The 21,705-nt window shown below is 39.1% G+C and overlaps 1 protein-coding gene across 1 annotated transcript; it reads right to left on the reverse strand.

Annotated features, from left to right (window-relative positions):
* Positions 1-1,638: 1,638 nt before the first annotated feature.
* LOC109706253 lies at positions 1,639-21,332 on the reverse strand. Its single transcript, XM_020227048.1, has 9 exons — positions 21,271-21,332; positions 13,648-14,100; positions 13,413-13,553; positions 13,216-13,319; positions 12,906-13,133; positions 12,319-12,813; positions 9,766-10,196; positions 2,018-2,111; positions 1,639-1,878 (listed from the first exon to the last, which is right to left on the reverse strand). The coding sequence occupies exons 2-9, from the start codon at positions 14,071-14,073 to the stop codon at positions 1,767-1,769; spliced, it is 2,031 nt and encodes a 676-aa protein (XP_020082637.1). The 5' UTR covers positions 14,074-14,100; positions 21,271-21,332; the 3' UTR covers positions 1,639-1,766.
* Positions 21,333-21,705: the final 373 nt, after the last annotated feature.

Raw genomic sequence — 21,705 nt, forward strand, 5'->3', positions numbered from 1 at the left:
CTCTCCTCCTTCTTCTTCCTCTTCTTCTTCTTCTCTTTCTAGAGGTGTGAGAGAGTGAGAAGTAAGGGAAAGAGAGAGGGGAAACGGCTCTAAAAGCCCTCTAAAGCAACAAAATCCACCTAAGCCCATCAAAACAGTGCACTGCCCGGGTCTGGGCAGTTTTTGGGTTCGGGGACCGGTCATTCCCCTCAGGGAACGGTCCCTCAGGGCCCTCCAGAAAATCCCGTGTACGAGAACTGGTCCCTCGATCTGGGGACCGGTTGCATTACGCAACCACCAAATCCGAGCTACGGGGACCAGTCGCTCCCACCAAGGATCGGTCCCCGAGAGCTAAACTCTCAGGAATAAGTCCAAAACTCCAGTATTCGAACTTTTTAGATCGGAATTCAATCTACGACCTTCCACCAAGTGTAGGAAAGCTCGGAATCTAAATCAAACACTCGAACCTCGCAACTTGCACAGGTCCGGTGTGTTACAAAACAGATTTCAAAAGAATTTTCTCGTGGTTTTCTCGACTTAGTATTTCAAAATAAGTTTCCGGGTAGAAAACGTTTTAACTGATAGTTGTGGATTTATATTCAGATCTCTGTTTATGAACCTGCGGTGAATGATGTATGGATATTAAATGTATGATGACTTGTATATTCATTTAGTTGTGGTTGTATCCTGTTTTACATCTTATCATTGTGCAACGCCGTGCAAATACAGGGGAGACTCTGTCCGTATGAACAGTGGAATCCCTGTATTTGTGGCGGATCTGGCATACCCTGTATTTCAAAATAAGTTTCCGGGTAGAAAACGTTTTAACTGATAGTTGTGGATTTATATTCAGATCTCTGTTTATGAACCTGCGGTGAATGATGTATGGATATTAAATGTATGATGACTTGTATATTCATTTAGTTGTGGTTGTATCCTGTTTTACATCTTATCATTGTGCAACGCCGTGCAAATACAGGGGAGACTCTGTCCGTATGAACAGTGGAATCCCTGTATTTGTGGCGGATCTGGCATACCCTGTATTTCAAAATAAGTTTCCGGGTAGAAAACGTTTTAACTGATAGTTGTGGATTTATATTCAGATCTCTGTTTATGAACCTGCGGTGAATGGTGTATGGATATTGAATGTATGATGACTTGTATATTCATTTAGTTGTGGTTGTATCCTGTTTTACATCTTGTACTTGTACAACGCCGTGCAAATACAGGGGAGACTCTGTCCGTATGAACAGTGGAATCCTTATATTTGTGGCGGATCTGGCATACCCTGAGATCGAATTTTCAAAAAAAAAAAAATTCTAGTCACTTCCGCTGTATTTTCAAACTAAAAGGGACCCTGGGGCGTGACAATTTGATCAGGGACATGGCCATGCAGAAAATATTGCAACCGTCAAAGGCTTCGTACAGTACGCGGAGAAAAAGATAGATGAATGTTATACACCTCAAGGAGTTGGGACCTAATCAAGACATATATGAGGCAAGCTTATTAAAATTTTAGAAATCCCAAATTAGCCATCCCAGTCTTCAAATCGGGTCCAAACAACAAAACTAGCAGTTTCTCCTCAAGCTTCTAATTTGTGAGGATTGCTCCAACAACCATTTAAAAGGAAAGATAACTTGCAGTGAGATAAACGATAACCTCGACACCTCCAAAACAATGAAGTACATCAGCTAACTCCATGCTACAAATCTTGAAGTACAAACTAGAGATAAAATAAGATGCGCAGCTAAACTCCTGCTAGAAATATCTTCGTGTCAGTACCACACTATAAGCCGGACGCACTTGTCGAACTATAGCAAAGCCGCCAATATTCCCAAAAGCCGATGTGCATCCAAGGCAAAGAGGAAGGCAAGCTGGTGTTCAGTGTTGATGGAATCCTGTATGCAAATGCTTAAAATTTTCATATCAATGCGAAAGAAATCAATCTTTTTCAAAAATAAAAAAAATAAAAAAAAGAGAGAGAGAAACCATAAATGAAAAGAAAAAAAAGGAAGATTGTTGGACATAAAGAATGACCTTTGACCGCTGAGGAGCCCATATGCCAATGACCTACCAAAGGATAAATCAACACCAGAAAATATGTTCCTGTAATGCGGTGCAACGACTTCTCCTGCAATAGTTTGCCATGTCTAAGCACTCTCATTACTAAAACAAATCATAATACATATAAATTATTTTTGTAAACAACAGTACGTTGTTGCTGCAATTGTTTTTCTTTGCTCGCCTAGCCTTTCTCGCAAATTTATCTTCTGATACAGAAATGAACCACTAGGACTTTTGCTTTGCTAATCCAAGACTCTTGAGTCTCTTTTAAAAGCCTATCTCGATGCCTATTGTTCCGTATATTTCTTCATGCTTCCACAGGGCAGTATTGGTCAGGAAAGGAAATGAGAAAGCATCTATAAGCAAATCAGAAAAGCTTAAATAGTCCTAATTTTAACAATAAGGCAGGCAAATCACCTGGAAAGTGGAATTTAGTCTCTAGAAAACTTGGACTTCAAAATAGCTAGAAGTCACGCTACTTTGTCTTATCCACAGAAGGGAACTGCCATTCAATGTAAGTTATTCCACGACAACTTGTTCTGCTATATAAACAGGGCTTATCACTGGTTTTCTAACCAGGAAAAGGAAAAAATTATATATATCATTAGTGTCACGCCCCAACCGCGCGGCCCGAAAACGGTGCCAATTTGGCCCGATTCGAGGGCGGTGGCGCGACCGCCGAACGGACGGAGTTTCCCCTGTCCGCCCAAGGCTAAGCAACAGATTGTGTACAACAAGTCCCCAGGAATACAACTTGAATACATACACAATCAAACAACGATGAACGAGAGCACGAACAGTGCTACAACCAACTAGAGCAAGCGATACAAGTAAAATCATACAAGTATACAAAAGAGAGCAACTTAGCTATTTGAGACATCATTGAAAACATCAAACCTCTTTCGATATCATTTAAACTTTAAACATTTAATACAACTTGCATTCTTTTCTCAAATGAATATACATCATGAACTCTCCCAACCTCCACCCTATACAACATCTACTCTCATAAGCATAACAAAAGTACAGGGTATAGAGGCTAATGCAAGTGGCTGAAGAAAGCTATCTATCAAAGCTATGGGCGCTATGCCGCTTACCGCGATCCATCGACGAGGCCGCTGTCTTCACCCTCGTACTCACCCGAAAACCGACCACGGGAGTGAGAAACTACGTAAATAGTTACGACGAGTGGGTTTCGGGCCGCGCCGCACTCCCGCCGATCTACCCACTAGGTTCAGCAGGCATAGAGAGAATATATGCAATCAGTACAGTATAAACTGCAACTAAACAACAAGAGGGCGCGGTAGGTAAACAACTATATCAATGCTATGCCTCAATCTGGAATCATAAATGCATGAAAAACAATAAACAAGCTGGGTAGTTAAGCAATATCAACATCTACAGACAGCTATCATAGTAACTATACGAATATGCTAAGCGCGGGAGCCAATAAGCTGGTATGCTACAATGAACTAGCTACTATGAACATCAATCATTGGGTAGGACTCAATAGTACGCAATGTTCCAAGTGAACACGAGGTCCACAAGCAAGGCTTCACATATCAATGCTCCTAGGGATGTCGAGCTGGACTATATCCCCCGAGTAACGGCCTGCGGATTAACAACGCTATCCGAGCACGAGGCAGGGCCTGCCTCTCTACGTGCCAAAAAACTCCGGAGCGCACAACTTGAGGAGGCGACCACCAACGCGCAGACAGGCAATGTGACAAATCATCTGCAAGAGCACAGCAACAACCCCCTTTGAGGGTAATATCATCATGGAATCAAGTATACTTGTAACCCAATCTCATGAGTGTCTCAACTACACTAATGTGATCATCTCAAGGAAACATCATCAATGTCAATCATCATAGTTTTCTAACTAGATGCGCACTGTGTATAGTTTTCTAACTAGATGCCACTCATGCAAATCTTTGACTCATATATTAACACTAGTTTCATCATACTAGTCTTTTCGCAACATAAAGCATTATCTCTCATATAGGGTCGTAGATTCTGCACATGTATTTTCATCAACAATCATCATGCATACTCAGATCTAAGCGAACCAGCAAAACTATTTATTATTACTAGCATCAAGTATAAGGCAAATAATAATCATTTCCTAACGCTATATGGATATAACAAGGATGCCAATTAGATCAACAGATTAAACTGGACAATAGAAGGTTGCCCCGATGAACTTGCGGTATGGACTCCCCTTGGGTGATGCCGAAACAACTCCGAGACTTTGCGTTCTCGGTGCTAGTCTTGTCGCCCTTAATTTTTGTTGGGTTAGCTTTAACCCCTTAGCACAACCAAATCGGCGATTGATTTTCGGCACCCCCGTGTCGGGATCGACGAACCGTGCCTTCGCCTACGGGTTTATAAGCATAGCCATTAGGCTCTAACCCCTTCAACAAGAGATCAAACCCTTATATTTCGCAAAAACCCCATAATCTAACCCTAGGTTAAGGATCCATGAGAAGCTATGGGTTTCTAGCTTCATTGTGAGCTAAATCCACTGTTTCCCAAGGCTCATTATGGGGGCGTTCCAATTTGAACCATCAAACAAACCAACACCGTCACCAAAACGCCAGTAACCATGATAAGGGTTAGGTTACCTCCTAGGGTTGCTCCAAAGCAAGCGCTAAGGCCAAGATGAGATGAGAGAAGAGCTTCCAAGCTCTTCTCCTTCTCTCCTTCCTTTCCTTCCTCTCTTTTTCCTTCTTTTTCCTCCTTTTTCCTTTTCTTCCTTTCTTCTCTCTTCACCGTTAGAGAGAGAGAGAGCTAGAGAGAGAGAGGGCCTGTGAGAGTGAGAGGGAGAGAGCTGAGGGTGGAGAGGATATAACCTCTATTGTAACAAATGCTAATCAATAAGCCCTCTTTTAACAAATTTTGCAACTTAACGGCCACCTGCTCGCTTCGCGCGCCCTTGTACCCAGTACACGGGACCTTGTACCGGTACAGGCCCTTAAACCGAGCGCAAACCGAGCCTCGGGTTTGCCTGTTTCGCAGAGCTTGTACCGGTACAAGCCAGCCTTGTACCGGTACAGCGCCTGAAGCCTTCGAACCCGAGATTACGCAGCCTGGCTGCGATGGTTGTACCGGTACAGCCATCACCCTTGTACCGGTACAACAGCTCCAGATTGCTGATTTTCAATCTGTTTTGATTTCTTTTCGCGTCCAATAACGCTAAAACTATTCCAACACTTTTGGAACTCATTTTTGCTCTTCCAAACATATTGAAACATCGAATGGAACTCGTCCAATTCGTTTAATCGCTCACTTTGGTCCATTTGGCCAAAGTTAGCCAATATCGTCGAATTTCGATATCTTACAATTAGTATGAGTTCCAGAAGGTTAATCTTGTCAGTTTACCCAGTTGCAACAAAGGAAGGTACCCTGCAGTTACCAATAACAGCAAGAAAGTTATATATTTAGGTTCCCCAATTTATAATATTTTAACATGTAGATGGAGAAATGACAGATAACAAATATTTGCAGCACTATTAAGCTATACCCAACCACAACTCTCAAACAGTACAAAATGCATTATAATGATAAAAAGGAAAAGGTATCAATAAAAGGCATCTAAATTTCTAAATTTGCATTCATCCCTAGTCCTTAGCAGCACAAAGTTATACTTTTAGTAATTATGTCATATCAACAAATTTCACTATTGGCAACACTTGAAAGGTCGGTAAAATCATAAGCTTTGAAGAACTGTGTGTGTTCACACAGCATATTTTGTGCACTGAAAACAATTTTGTACCATGCTGTTAGCAGTTTCAAATATTCCCCAGAAAACACGGACACTTAAAAAGTGTGGGCAGTTTTTAGATTGTCCACACTTGGTATAAGAGATACCCACCCCTTCCTTGTTAATAGGATGCTCCTCCTTGTTTTGGTTGTTTTTTTTTCTCTTTGGGGAGGAGGGGGTAGGGTGGAGGGGGGGAGATTTTCTTCCTTTCGAAAAAAAAATTCCCAACCAGATTACCGAGGAATATTACCCAAAAGCCGTAATAAGCGTTATACTCCTAGAAATCCGATGCAGATAGCGTGAACCAAACGCGCCCTTATACCTAAAATAATCTTAATGCACGACTTAATAGAATATCTAAACCATATATTATGATTAAAATTATATTCTTATCTCTTCTTTAGTGAAGTATTCAACAGATCCGATATTTATATACATAACAAAATAAATGCAAAATTACTTTTACACGTAATGTCCTTGCTGTGTCCGCGTCCTGATTTTTTCAAGGTTGTCAAGTCCTTGTGTCCGACTCATGTTGCATTCTGTTTTCGTATCCATATCCATGTAACCTAGCTAAATAGCAAGTAATGATATAACAGCTAATAGATCTTTTGACGAAGGATGAAGTATTTGGTCTCACAAATTAGGATGCAGAAAGTCATTGTAAGTGGAAGTAGTTTAAGCATTCTACAGTAGGTTTTCAAGCAACTGTGGACAGGTCAACAACAGTTGATGAATTGGTAGGGTTGCTTGACCATTTGATTTTGACAATGACCTCTTCTGAAGGTGGATTTGATCCAAATTTTTGTTTTGAATCCAATAGGTCACATCAATTAGGGGGGACATAGGGAAACTAGTGCTGGCTTATGGTTTGTCATTACCGTTGCATAAAGCCATGAGGAGGAAAATAAGAGTGCATGGATTGTTTCAATTGGCTAGGCTTTAGAAAAAAATTGCATGATCTTTTCTCAACACTAAGGGTGGCAATTTGGGTTGGCATGTCATAAATAAGTCGTGTTGAGGTAAGGACCACATAGGTCAACCCGAACCCACCACATTTAACAGACAGATCAAGTCTCAGCACCCAAACCAAACCATTAGATAAACAGGTGACCCAACAAGACCTGTGATGACCATTAGTTATTTAAATTGTTTTCAAAAATATAACTTCAAGTTGTACAAGGGCCTGTTTGGTATTGAGGCCCGTATTGCCTGTTTGGTATTGAGGCCCGTATTGAGGCCCATCTAACGCTCATTGGCAAAATAGAGTTGGGGCGAAAGCATATAGAGATATATGCTTCTACATTTTTCAGTGGGACCGCAAAAAATATATTGTAGCCGACTCACAGCAATACTCACTGCAATATGCAGAAGACAATATTACATACGGAAACAAACAGAGCATGCATCATACTTTATCAACACATACCACAATCTCCCTGCAATCCCCAACGGAGCCTAAGCCTCAAAGAAAAGCTTAAAAACTATTTAAACCTCAAATTATATAGGTCAACCCAAAAAACTATTCAATAAATGGTTCAACCTATTTCCGACCTAAACATTTAATGTAAACCTAAACCCGCTAACTTCGCGTCAGGTTGTGTCAATTTATGCGGGTTCTATAAAGAATTGCCATCGCAACTCAACACCTCGAGTAAAAATACAAAATACGTATTGCCGTTCAATTTGTCTACCTTTCCAAGTTGAGAGGCCAGTATCAAACGTCTAAATAAGTATATAATTAGCCCAGGGAAGAGGAATAGAATAAATTCCCGCTCATAGAAAGCAATCATAAATTTTTCATTCCATGTTGAAAATAATAGTTATTAACTAGTAGTACTTGTTTATACACTTTTGAATGAACACATTTGCTTCCACAAGCATTCTAAATTGAACTTACAACCTCTAATGTTAACCATAGAGAACAAAGGGGATCTACAATGCCGACTTCGTGTTATCCCAACAAGTCATGCTGATCGAGTCCAACAATGGTCATGGTTATGAAAGAAAACTATAAAAACAAGGTGACAAAGTATGCAAATCTCTGATGTTCAAACTTAAAATAAACCAAGGTAGTTTGACTTGGAAATTGGTGATTCTTGAAAATCATGAAAGCTGCAATGGTTGAAGGCAATGTCTTATATAAACTTTCCTTATATTGTGAATCATTATTCACGTAAATTAGGAGGAAGTAACAACTTCGTAAGCGGTAAGCCTATGGGAAAGATTCGAACTTACAGAACAAGGATGAGAGTTTTCTGAAAGGATTTTTTTATCTCAGACTTCAGAGAGCAAGAAGATCATGGATAGAGGAAAGGAGAAACAAGCTGAACCCTTAAAACCACAAACTACTAATATTCAATCCAAAAAATCAGCTTAAAATGCATTGAACAGCCCGGCTTGAGGATTCTATCCGAAGGATAGCAAAAAAGAAAAACTTATTGAGCGCCCCCTCTAAATACTCATAGTTAAACAGATGCCTCTTAAAGTACGAAATATCACAAATGCACTTGAAAATTATAGTAAATATCACAATTGCCCTTTTTTCTTACTAAAGCCTGTCTATATTCTTTCAAAATACCAATTTTGCCTCTAGTTTCTTATGTCTCCTCTATTTTTTCTCCATCCATAGCTTTCTCTCTCCCCCTCTCTATCTTCCTCTCTCTCTCTCTAACCCCACCAACCTTCTTTCTCTTCCTCTACCACTACCGCCACCACCATCTTCCTTTTCCTCCACCCTCATCAGCCCCCACAGAACTTGAAACTATCACCACCCCTACCACCTTCCTCTATCGTAGTCGTGTTCACCACCCCCACTAACTGCCTCCTGCTCCTCTAGTACACTGCAATCCTTGCAACCACCAAAGGGCCTCCCTACCACCTTCCCTCTATCTTAACATTATAAAAGATGAGAAAGAAAAGGATAAGAAAGAGTAAAAGAAAATAACCTAACTCACTTAACCCAGGTGTGAATAGAGATTACACTGCCGTTGGCTAACGTCCTTTAACGGCAAGGGCATGAATGATATTTCAAAATTTATAGGGGTGGCCAAGATAGTTTAGACTTTAAGAGGCACAAATGAAATTAAGACTAGCAGAAGAATATTTTAAATAAGAATTTTAATTTTAGGTACTATCCCTGTTACGTTTGAGTAGACACGTGGCAAAAAGTTGGATAAGTTCTTTACCACGGATAGACAATAATCCACCACTCCCCAACAGAATTGCTATCCATGGGATATAGGAATATATTTCCCACCATTTTCCATATGAGTATAGTCCTTGCATATGTCGTATCTACTGGAATAGTGCATATATCTAACACTATCATCACTTTATTCCTAAGCTACATACTACCTTATGATTCGCAGGATCAATTATTTAGAAACCTTTATATAATGTGTGATCCTATCAAACTAAAAGGGATTTCCAAAAACTAATCCACGAAGTAAAGCATCAACAATTTACGTTCGAAGAGAGTTGAAATAATGAAAAAAATAATCTTACTAGAAAATGGGACTATTGTTATTAAGTCAGTCTAAAATTTTAATGGCCAACTTCTAGGTGCAGACCAATCGATTTACCCAGCAGAATCCAAATTTGCTCTTATCAATTCTTATTGGTTCTTTCATTTAGCTTTCTGTAACATAAGTTCATGCTTAAAGAAGAAAAACATTAACAGTTACGAGCATTTAACAAACTACTGAGAACAAACTTCCCAATTTATGCCTACAGCATATAGGTCCGTAAAAACTTGCTTTGGCTAATTGACTACATCACCTGTCCTAGTTAAGGCTGTTCTAGCTATTGCTTTATCATCTTTAATTATATCAACCAAATAGATTAGTGAAAGACATCTTCCATAGAAGTATAAATGAGGTGGCAAAACATGTTTTGCTTATACTTGTGCATTAAAGAAAAAAAAGCATACTAACAAAAAGGTGTAGGGTAAACATACCAATTGTAGCATAGTTACTACGAAGAAGTGAAAGCGAACTCTCTGATCCTTCATTGATGAGAAGTCCTAGGTTCCTTTCAGCCGATTCCGAGGCTAAACTACCTTCTTCCAACAGCCCATAGTCTGCACTACTATGCTTAGATGAAGCTTGTGTGGTTTCAAACCATATTCCGGATGGAAATCTCCTCCTCATAGTTAACCACAATATGACTTCAGCATAAGGAGTAGCATGAAGGAAGGAAATCATAATCTCAACCATGATGCATATGAAAGTTATCATGCTATTCAGCATGGTAAAGAAAATGTAGAATGCAGATGTTGTTGGCAAAAGAAGTAGGATAGGTGTAAAGAGCAGTGATCCAACCACATGTTGCTCAACTGTGTAATCATAGCTATCTAACCTCTGTCGAAGTGGATTCCACTTTCGCCCTCTTCATTGAATAAAAAATTTAGTCAGAATTAATGAAAAAAAAAGCCAAAAAAAATGAAAAAACTAAAATAGTTTAGATATAAATATATAAATGATATATAGAAAGTGTCTCTAAGTTCTCCTATTATTTAATTAAAAATATGTCAAATAGGGGTTTTTTGCTTATATGCTCCTGAAAATATGCAAAATTATGCAAGTATTTGCAAAGTCATTCTTTTCATGCATGTCCCTAAGAACCTCACGTAATTTTCATTTATGTCCTTACGAGAGTTCATATACCAACAACAAGGTTTAAAGTGCCGCCTCATGCCGCACGACACGAGGCGGCACGTACTGTGCCACCAAGAAGTTGGCACGGTACAAGGGGGTCCTCGGACCCCCCTCCATACCGCAGCACGGACCAACGTATCACGCGAGACAAAGCGATACGCAGGTCCGTGCCACGGCACAGTACTATACCGTGCCGGCAGTGTTTTCTTTTTGCTTTTTTTTTGCTTTTTTTTCCCCTTTTGTTTTGTTGTTTGGGATACCACCAAGCATCCCACACCCCCCAAAGACATTGCAAATCGATGATCTACTTATTAGGTCAGTCAACAAAATTATAAATTTTTTTTTTAATCAATATACGGGCAAATTTTTAATTGACATATCCGATCCATACCGCAGGGGCCGAAGCCCCGCGCAACTACCTTATCGGCCCCAGCCATCCGGTTCCACCACAAACATCCATTTTTTTCATAAATAATTTTATCAAAATTTATCACACCGCAAAATTTTTGGTGAATTAAGAGAACAAAATCGAACTCAATAAACAAATTTTGAGGCACATCAAATATAAAAATTTATTTTTGCGTTAGAAGATTAAAAATACTGATAAAATTAAAAGCTAAATTAAATCAATTGATACTTAAATATATTTAATTTATTTGTCATATAATTTATCGCTTAATTTTTTTGATAGATTTAATAATTTTTTGAAAAAATTAAAAAATATTTTTTCAAATACTTTTTAAAATAACTTTTTCAAATAATTTTTAAAATTATTTAAAAATTATTTTTCTGTATTTTATAAAAGAAAAACTATAATGCGGTCAAAAGAAAGATGTCTTTGCATTTTTAAAATTCTACCATATAAAAATTTTTATTCTATATCAGGTGTAGCTGTACTTTACATACAAAAAAGGTTACAAGTATATTAATTAATGAGTTATACATAGCAAATATTCATAATTATTTGATTAAATCTTTCAAAATAATATTATAAGAGTTTATTCGAATAAAAAAACTAAAATAAGTCCGTACCAAACTATGCCAGTAAGAGGACATACATATCCATCAGCACGCTAGCGTACCATGTATCCGCACGAAAGCATGCCGGTGCCTTACCGTGCCAGATAGACAGCGGCACACCCCCGTGCCGCGGCACTTTAAACCTTGACCAACAACCATATTAATTTTCAGCATTGCATTTGCAAATAAAAAAGGCCCTTTTAGAGGCATTGTAAGGTTTTCAAGGACGCACACAAATAGCAATTTTCTAATGGTTTTGATGCAATTTCACATTTTTATAAGGCTCTATGAAAGAAAACCTTCTTAAATAAGATTAATTGCAACATGTATCCTTACAAAACAATGAAATGCATATCCTTACAAAGTTTCAGCTATCAAAAATATCCCTTGAAAGTTGCATAGTTTGCAAATATATCCCTCCCTGTTAGTTGACCATTTAAAATATGTTTTTATTCTAAATTCTCTGTCATTCTACATGAACCATAAATTATAAATCCTAAGAAAGCTTTTAGAAAATCTTTTTGTACAAGGGATGAATCCAAATGGTGAAAATTTAATGGTAAACTAATAGTAGTCAAACTCTAACAATATATTTGTATGTGGAGCCTTAGAGTATAATTGATAATTAAAACTTCGCACAATCTCAAAACTTTATTGGGATTCATATGAACTTATTGCTTTCATATGAACTTATTGCTTTTCAATATTTAGTAATGAGCTGGCTTTCATAAAACAATTAACAAGGCAAGAAGAAGGTCAACTTATAAGCGATTGCTCAATTACAAAAACTCTGCCATGCAACTAAGTACCTTTGTAGTTCTCACTAGTAGTACCTGAAAAGGCGCCATAATGATGCCGAAACCTGGATCTGCTGTGAATAAAGAAAAGAGATAAACAAATGAAGAGTTCTAACATGCACAGTTGCAAGGTTGAGCATATCTATGCATAGAGCAGCCGGTATGGTTAGACCAAAAACAATCCCAGAAATTGCAAGCCCAAGAATGATATGTCCGAGGGAAGTACTCATAAAGAACCAAAGAGTAGAGAATATTTGGATTGCATTGAGTGAAATCATACCAAGAAGCTCAGCGAGTTCCGAATTCAGCTTAAAACCTGCAGGAACTCCCATCAGCCACACACAACCAGCACGTAAAACATTATCAGTCACGTAGGGCGCGATAGTGAGAGTAGAAAAGCAAATGGCTTCAATATTAGTGAATAATGTCACTCCGAGAATGATTCCTAATATAACATCAACAGCAAGGTTGGACCAAACAAAGTGCTTCTTCAGCGCAGCTTTCTGGGCATATTCAACGTTTGACAAGTAACTGCAGATAAGATAAATCGTCATGAACAATTAAGAAGAATTAGAAAATGTAATAGTATAAGCTATGAAGTTAACCATTGCCATTTGATTTACCTAAGACCAGTATCTTGAAGGAAAATTGGCCAATAAAGAATCTGACAACTGCGAATGTGAGCATATCTGCATGAGTGTCTAAATACCTTTTGTGCAACAAAGAAGACTGTTCTAGATCGCCCAAAGAAATCTTTGCGGAGAAATTGAAGAAATAGGTAAATAATGCTAAAGATTGAAGCCACAGACACTGCAACAAACTGGCGCAGTATTGCTGCCAACTGAGGCAATCTGAAAAAGCATTACATAAAGTAAGAGCAGAGACACAAGCAGTTTCATCAAAGACAAATAGCGTCAAAGAAAAAGAAATTACATAGATGTAAATAAGCAGGTAATCACAGGTTTAGAGACACCAACATGCTGTTCTAAAAACTCTTTAGCAGCATTTGAACAATTGAGCACCAAGACAACCGAGTCCTGTAAAATTGATTCAAACATTCAAGAATTCAATTAAGCAAAGATACCCAAATATTGGATAATGTGCTAAAAGAAGAATGCTCATGTACTCACCAAATCAAGAAGCAATTGTTTCTTTTGAAGATCATTGACAAAATGTGGTTTCTTGAAGGGAGGCTTCGCATGCTGAGACAAACCCCACGAATTTACAGATAGATAATTTTTACCATCGGTTGGACAGTCGTAAAGTAATACCTGAAAATAGCCAAGAAGAGTTCAAGATGTAACAGGGCACGTGACGATGTATCACATAAAGCTAAGAGAGTGAGCATTTCCGCAACTTCCATACGTGAGCATCACAGACGGTGAATGTACAATCTTTTTGATGCAAGTGATGAAGCTGCGGGATTTGTTTGGCCTCTTTGCTGAATACTCTTGCAGATTTATAAAGTAGATGAATCCAGTTACCATTTCTGACCAAAGATTTCCTGTAATGTTCTGTGATATCATCTAGTTCACTGCAGCCACAGTTCCTTTTTTGGTAATTATCACCATAACCTGCTTTTGCACATGATTCCTGTCCATTTTCTATATCATTACTGTTGTCTTTTGAGGCACAACTTTTAGCACCCCCAATACATTGTACCTGCTCAATATCACTTAACAGCAGAGGACTCTTTTTATTATTGTCTTTCATTTTTGAATCAGTATAATAACCCGCATCATACTGTCCAATAATAGTAAATTCGAAGGACTCCTGCAAATGCATAGGCATTTTTCCATTCACTGAATGAAGGATTTCCTGGATCAATAAAAAGTTAGCAATGAAAAGAGAACTTAAGAAGACAATATATACTATATAATAACAAGTGATTATAAAGAACTGAGAAACTGCAAACTGGCAATTATTGCTAAAAGTTTGTACTAGCGCACCATGATTAATTTGATTTTTGCAGACTAGAGGATGGAAAATCAATTGTTTCTAAGGACGACAGTTTAAACCAATCAAATGGATGCATAACATATATGTTTGCTGAGCATGAAATTTTCTTAACAGTTGGTTAACTAACAATTAATTCTAAAGAAAAATCAAGCTGTTAATGCAGTTTAGTCCACCCTTTGTTTGCCACATATCTGAAACTAGCAAATAAAGAATGAAAAAAAACTTGAGATCAATCTGTTGAGTACTTGCTTTATCTGAATGACTGAATTTAATTGCCAGCCATAGAATTCATGTTGAAAAGGACAGAAGTAGAAGCAAATTAGAATGTAGAAGCATCTTGGAAGCATTTATATCAATCAAAAGATGATTTGACTACTTGAAGGCATAAAAGCCATTGTACTTGCCTGGGTGACAAAAGAGCCAAATTTCAACAATGTCTAAACACACATTGAAAAAACTGTTGCAAGCTAAAAACATACGTTAAATAGAGGTCTCAACAAATGAGTGTTTAAAAAGCGCACCTCGGGCACACGCCTAGGCACCTAGGCACTAGGCGAGATCGCTCGCGCCTAGGCAGCTCCTAGGCGGGCGACCTCGCCTAGGCACGCACCTCTTGCGCCCAGGCGCTCGCCTTTACTGAGGTGCAAGGCGCGTCCGATGCCAAAAAAAAAAAAGCTGATAGGTTGGACTTTGGATCCAACATCCAACTACACCGTTAAGTGTAAAAAAAAAAAAAAAGAAAAAAAAAAAAAGAAAAGAGAAGCCCTAAAAGTTGATCGAACTCCCTGAGTCCTCCGTTCGAGCAACCATCCGCCATTTTCGCTCTCTCTCCGTCTCGCTGGCTCTCCACGGCTCCACAGCCTCCGCTCAAGCAAGAATCTCTTTCTTTCTCGCTGGCTCTCCACAGCTTCGGTGCTCCGCTTGACGACTCGAGCAAGCAGCCAAGCATCACCTCTCTCCCTCTTTCTCGCTCACTCTCTGAGGTTCAACCCATCGCACGCCTGGGCGAGGTGCGATCTCTTCCCCTCTCACACTGGTTTTTAATTTCTCTTCCTCTCTCACTCTACGGTCTCTACCTCTCACGTTTTTTTCTTTTTGTAAACACTAAACAGAGAGCCCTTTCTGGCTTTCTCTGTTTTTTTTTAAACAGTAAATACACACACTCTCTCTCTGTTTTCTATTTTTTTTCTTTTTGTATAAACAGTAAACACTTGGCTTTCTCTATTTTTTTTTTGTAAACTGTTTTCTGTTTTTTTTTTTGTGTAAACAATAAAGACTCTGTTTTTTCTATTTTTTTTCTTTTTTTTTAAATAGAAAACACTCTATTTTCTCTATTTTCTCTTTTTTTTTTGGTGAACAGTACACACACACCTCTCTCTGCTTAATTTTTTTTTTTTAACAGTAACTTCATTGACAATAAGTGATTAAAAAATTTAGGGGAAAAACTATAAATATAGTCCCCTATTAGGTTTTTAGCGTTTTGTACATATTTCGTTTCTGCATCTATTTTTTCATATGGTTTCTACAGTCCACTTAGTAGGACATTTATAAAAAAAAAAAAATGATGAAAATATAGAAAAAAGCAAAAACATCAGAAAAAAGAGAAAAAGGCAGAAAAAGGCAGAAAAATCAAAAAAAAAAGAGAAAAAATAAAAATTCCGGAGAAAAGTAGAAATATCAAAGGAAGAAGAAAGAATCTGGAAAAAGAAAAAATCAATAAAGAAAAAAATCAGAAAAAAGAAAAAAGAAGAAAAAAGAAAAAACCCGCTGTGTTTTATTCACAGGCAAAAATAAGGGTTCTTAGTTTAGGATTTTATTTAATAAAGCCTTCCTGTCAAATACCTTGTGATCCAACTCCACCATCATCAAAAGCAAGGTGTACTCTCCATCAGAAACGGTCTACGACAGTCCAGAAATCATGATATTCAAGAACCATCTGACATTGATGCTCAAAACTCCGAAATATGGACACTGCAATATTTCCCATCGACGGACAAAACAAGTGACGGAGTTAATCACGTGGCCCCCACTTCAAATGCCAAAACCATCCATGTACCAAAACCATGGACAAAACCATGGGTCCCACAGTAAAATTAAAACCACGGGCCCTACAGCCAATTTGCCTCCGCATTCCTCCCCAGTTTTCTAAAACCACGGGCACTCTCCTAATTATGCCACAACATTGCAAAACCACAGGCCGCCGCAGTTTTCCCAATACCAGGTGCTGCCGCAAACATCCTCCTTTCAGTCTTAAAAATTTATGAAAAAAACTATGAAAGTAGTCCCCTATTAGTATTTTAACGTTTTGTACATATTTCCGAGCTGTTCCCGGTCCGTGTAGCCTTCCGTGCGGTCCATAGTGCCTTCGCGCGCGATCGGCCCCGTGCATTGCTCCTGCAATCTGTATCTGCCCCTGCACCAGCACCTAGTGTCTTGCCCCTTTGAGCAAACGCACCAGCGAGCCCACTGTGCAAAGAATCTGCCAAATGTGCATGTCCTCCGCGACACGCACGCGCACTTCGCCAAGCCACGGAACGCCCCTTGGTCCCCCCGTACGCCTGCTTGACAGAATGGTTCGTACTTTGATCGGGCGCTAGCTGTTTCAACGCCACATGAGACTTGACAGTCTCGCCGCTGCTTAGGTCCTCCTCCTCGAGTTCCTTGGTCTTCCCGCACTTTACCTCCTCGTAAAGTTGTAGGGCTGTCAGAGTTGGGCCCCTCATCGGCTCGCCCCGACACATCGGAACCATGCACGGTGCTGACTCGTCCATAAAGCTCAGCACCCCCAAGTGTGGCATAGCCGCCGCCTTCGACGAAACAAGGAAGTCCATCCCAAGGATCACTCCAAAGTCGTCGAGCGGCCCGACAGTGAGATTGGCCTTGCCCCTCCACGGGCTGATGGCTATCTCCACACCTTTGGCAACTCTCGCGATTGGCTGCGGCTCAGAGTTGACCGCTTTGATGCGGCTCGCATCCTTCTCGAGTGTGAGGCCCAACAGCTTGGCCTCCGCCTCCGCGACAAAGTTGTGCGTCGTGCCAGTGTCGATCATCGCTCGCGTGGTCCTCCCGTTGAGGATCACATTGACGAACATAAGCTCCCTCTTGCAGAGCTTGTAGCCGCTTGGCTGATCGCGAACTGCGTTGACGAGCCTTAGCGCGCCCGTCCTCGGCGGCTCGACCACGTCGTCGTCCTTGCCCTCAGCGGCTTGGAGCGTAGCAACCTGCTTTCCCTTGTGGTTGCCTTTTTTTGGGCAGTCCCGCGGCCAATGGTTCTCGCCGCAAACTTAGCAAGAGATCTTTGCAGGTGGCGGGGAGGGATTCTGCCGTTGCTTTCTTGCATCATGGTTTGGCTTGTGCCCCTTTGTGCCTCGTGGATCGCGGTGCCCTCCCCCACCTTTGGCGTCGCTCGCCTTTGGTGGTTCACCTTGATCGCCCTCGGTTTGCTCCCGCTCGGGCAACTTCTCCGCCAAAGCAATCGTGGAGTTTAGGTCCTTCACATCTCGCGCCACGAGCTCTTTGTTTGCCCACGACTGAAGGCCATCTAGGAAGAAGAATAGTTGATCCTCATCGGCCATATTGGTGATCGCCAACATCAGCTTCGAGTACTCCTAGACATGCTCCTTGAGTGTGCCCCGATGTTTGAGCCGTCGAAGTTGCCTCCGCGCAAGATATTCGACATGCTCTGGGTAGAACTGTGCCTTCAACTCGCGCACAAAGTTCTCCCAAGTTTTTAGCTCGCATTGGCCCTTCGCGGCCTCGGCGGAACGCCGTCGCCACCACAGCATAGCGTCGTCAGCAAGGTACATGGAAGCGGTTTGGACCTTGTCATCCTCATCCTCCAACCGTAGCGCCTTGAGACAATGCTCCATGTGCCAAAGAAAATTGTCTATCTCCTTCTCATCGCGCGTACCCTTGAAGCATTTGGGTTCAGGGACGCGGATCCTTGGGGTGTACTCCTTCTGCGTCTCGACGCCTTGAGCCACCGCCTTCTCAAGGATAGTCACCCGCATGTTGAGGTCCTCGAACTCGTCGACCCTGGTGACGTGATCCTCCACGAGCACCTTTCGCTCGTCCTCGCGAAGGGCGAGGTCTCTGCAGAACTTCTCGAGCTGATGACGGAAAGTCGCCATGGCAGCCGCAACGCTGTCCTCCATGGCATGCAGCCTATCCTCCATCATCCCCACATATTGGGATAAGACGGAGTAACACTCCTCTGCTCTTGCAGCAGAGTCCTCCAGCACGCCTACGTGGTCGTCAAGCTAGACGGGCTCTCTCGCCAGAGTCCGCGACTCCTTACTCTTGTCGCGCTTGGAGGGCTGCTTTGGAGGGTCACCCCCAACGTCGACAACTCCCGCATCGGATGACAACATGGTTCCTCAAACTGGCTCTGATACCAACTTGCTCTGATATCAACTGTCACGGACTAAAATGAAATTGCTCGTCTAGCCCGTGCGGCGCCCGCCTTCCTGCTTGAAGATGGGCAAGCCTACCTCTCTACTTGCTAAGTTAGGACCTACTCACCCTAGACTAAGTACAAGAGAGAGAGAGAGGGGAATGTTGTATATTGATAGAAGTTGCAAGTACAACTAATTTCCTTCCTAATGAGAGGGGGTGGAGGTCACATCCTTATATAGGCCACTCGCCACCAAATGGCGCATAACTATAAGGTAAAAGAGGGAAGCTACAAATTCCCAAGAGACTGCACTTATTGCCCACCTAGAAACTCTAAGGGACTCTTGACCCTTCGGCACTCGCGCCATCAGTCTTGAGATCTGCTTAGAAGCTTCTAGAACGCCCCAGCAAAACCTCCGACAGAACGCTCCTTCGGAGAATGGATCACTGTCAAGGAGAAGTCAGCGGAAAACATTTTGTCCGTGACACCGCGCTATGCTTTTCCCTCCAAAATTAGACAACTCATTGAATCATGAAACTATAAGGAATCAAACTATTACTACTAATAACTAGAGAGAAGGAGAAGAGATGACTCAGGATGGTTGAAAAATATAATCTTCTGCACCATTGATTTTATGAGCACTTTAGTCATTTTGTCGTGGTTGCGGGATGTTTCCATGTGAAGCCTTCTAATTTAGATCTTAAATCTATCTACAGATATTATAGTTATTCTACCCTTAATTTGGTGCATTGCTAAGAAAGGAGCTCTTTGTTGCTAACATAGAACCTAGCTTACTAGCTACTTTCTTCTCTCCTAGGAACCTTAAGGTGGGTTCCTAGCAAAAGGTGTCCTACCTTTCGTCCTTGGAGTAGCCTATCTCCAGATCACATGCTTAGGGTTGCTTTGAGGTTGATTTAATGAATAAGATTCTTCCTACTAATTGGATTTTGCTGGATACTTGAGAAGATTTTCACTATAAGGGCCTGTTTGGAAATGTACAAGATTCTTCCTAGTAATTGGATTTTGCTGGATCCCTGGGAAGATTTTCACTGTAAGGGCCTCTTTGGCCTAGACTCTGAAAAAGTGATTTATGTAGAATTGATTGTGGTTTAGAGAATTGATTTGGTTAAAAGCTATAGAGCGTTTGATTAAGTTTAAATGGAAAGTGATTTTATGAAGTGATTTTATAAAGCTATTTGGCAAAATTTTTTAGATGTTTGCATACAATAATTTTTTTACTAAATTTTATTCTAAAATATTTTAAAATTTGAATTTCAATTAAAATTTTAAATTTCAATTAAACTTTAAAATTTAAAATTTTACTTTTTAATTTTGCACAAAAATTTAAAATTGGATATTTCAATTTAAAATATAAATTTGAAAATTTAAATTTAACTTTAAAATTTAAAATTTGAACTTTTAAATATAAATATAAATTTTCAATTTCAAATTTAAATCTAAATTTGAAATTTATAATTTGAAATTTAATCTTTAAACTTTAAATCCACAAAAATTTAAATTTAAAATTTAAAATTTGAACTTTTAAATATAAATATAAATTTTCAATTTCAAATTTAAATCTAAATTTGAAATTTATAATTTGAAATTTAAACTTTAAACTTTAAAATTTAAAATTTCAAGAATTTAAAATTTTAAAATTTGAACATAAAAAATTTGAAATTTGTAATTTTAAAATTAAAATATGATTTTAAATTTGAAATTTAAAATTTTGAATTTTGAGATTTTAAATTTTGAATTTGAATTTTGAGTTTTAAAATTTAAGATTTAAAATTTAAATTTGAAATTTAATGTGTAAATTTAAATTTTTAAATTTTGAAAATTGAAATTTAAAGTTTAAAGTTTAAATTTCAAATATATAATTACAAATATAAATTAAAATTTTAAATTAAAATTTGAATTTAAATTTGAAATTTGAATCTAAATTAGAAATAAAATTTTGATTTTCGAGTCCAAAATCTGAATCAGATTTCAAGACATAGGTTTTGGCTGCTTTTAATTTTGGGCATTGCAAATCAGAAAAGTAATTTTAAAAATTAAAATCAGATTTTGGAAACTAGGTTGCCAATTGTTCTATTGAGCTGAAAATCACGTTTAGGCCCAAAAGCACTTTTCAAAATTTAGGCAAACACCAGCTAACAATAATGTGACAGATAAGTTATAGGTCTTACACTCAGTGTTTGAAAAGGCGGTGTGAGGGACAATCCTTTGCAGACTGCACCTCACTGTACCTAAGGCGTAGCATTGTTCTTGGGGCACGTGCCTCGCATGTGAGACGTGTCTCATGATATGTTATGTATAAATGAGTCTTAGGTATCATCTTATGTAGAAGTTATATTAATGTGATGGCTTTTTTTCTATTTATAAGTATAAATGCCATGATTTCACCTTGTAAACACCTTAGGAGTTTGTGTTGCATTGCTCTTTTACTAGGTCTTTGCAGTATTTGGTATTTACATATACTTATTTTTCTCATTTCTTTTTGAATATGCTTACATGGAATAATTATTTTGGAAATTTGTGTTGAAAGTGTTGTTATGTCATAATCAACTTGTTACTATGTTATATATATAAAGTATTCTTTGTTTTCTTAAAAATTGTGTGAAGATCAGCCTCACCTTCTTGTGGCGCTTACCTTGCAAGCATGCCTCACGCCTAGCCTCTCGGAGTCCCTGGCGCCTTTTTGCTCCTCACTTCTTTAAAAAAGTTGTTCATACTTAAGTTGGACTCTATTCTCATACTGTAATTGAAGAGAAAACTATCAAATTAATGACATCGACCAATTCATTTAAGTTAAATGAACTAAACTAACGAGAACTTGAAATATTGGTAAAATTCCTTCACCTCGTTAATATAAGAAATAAATGTGAACTATTCTTGTCAGAGTCCCTAGTCTAGTAGTCTTAGAGAATTTATGTACTATGTGAATCTTTGTATATAAAGTTAAAAAGGAAATGAATTTTAATGCCAAAACTTAATTTAGATCTTAGAATCTGGTTGACTGGTTGCGATCATCCATTGATCAAATTGTATATTTACTGTCATATTGGTTC

This window comes from Ananas comosus, unplaced genomic scaffold (genome assembly GCF_001540865.1).
Source record: "Ananas comosus cultivar F153 unplaced genomic scaffold, ASM154086v1, whole genome shotgun sequence".
NCBI classification, from domain to species: Eukaryota; Viridiplantae; Streptophyta; class Magnoliopsida; order Poales; family Bromeliaceae; genus Ananas; species Ananas comosus.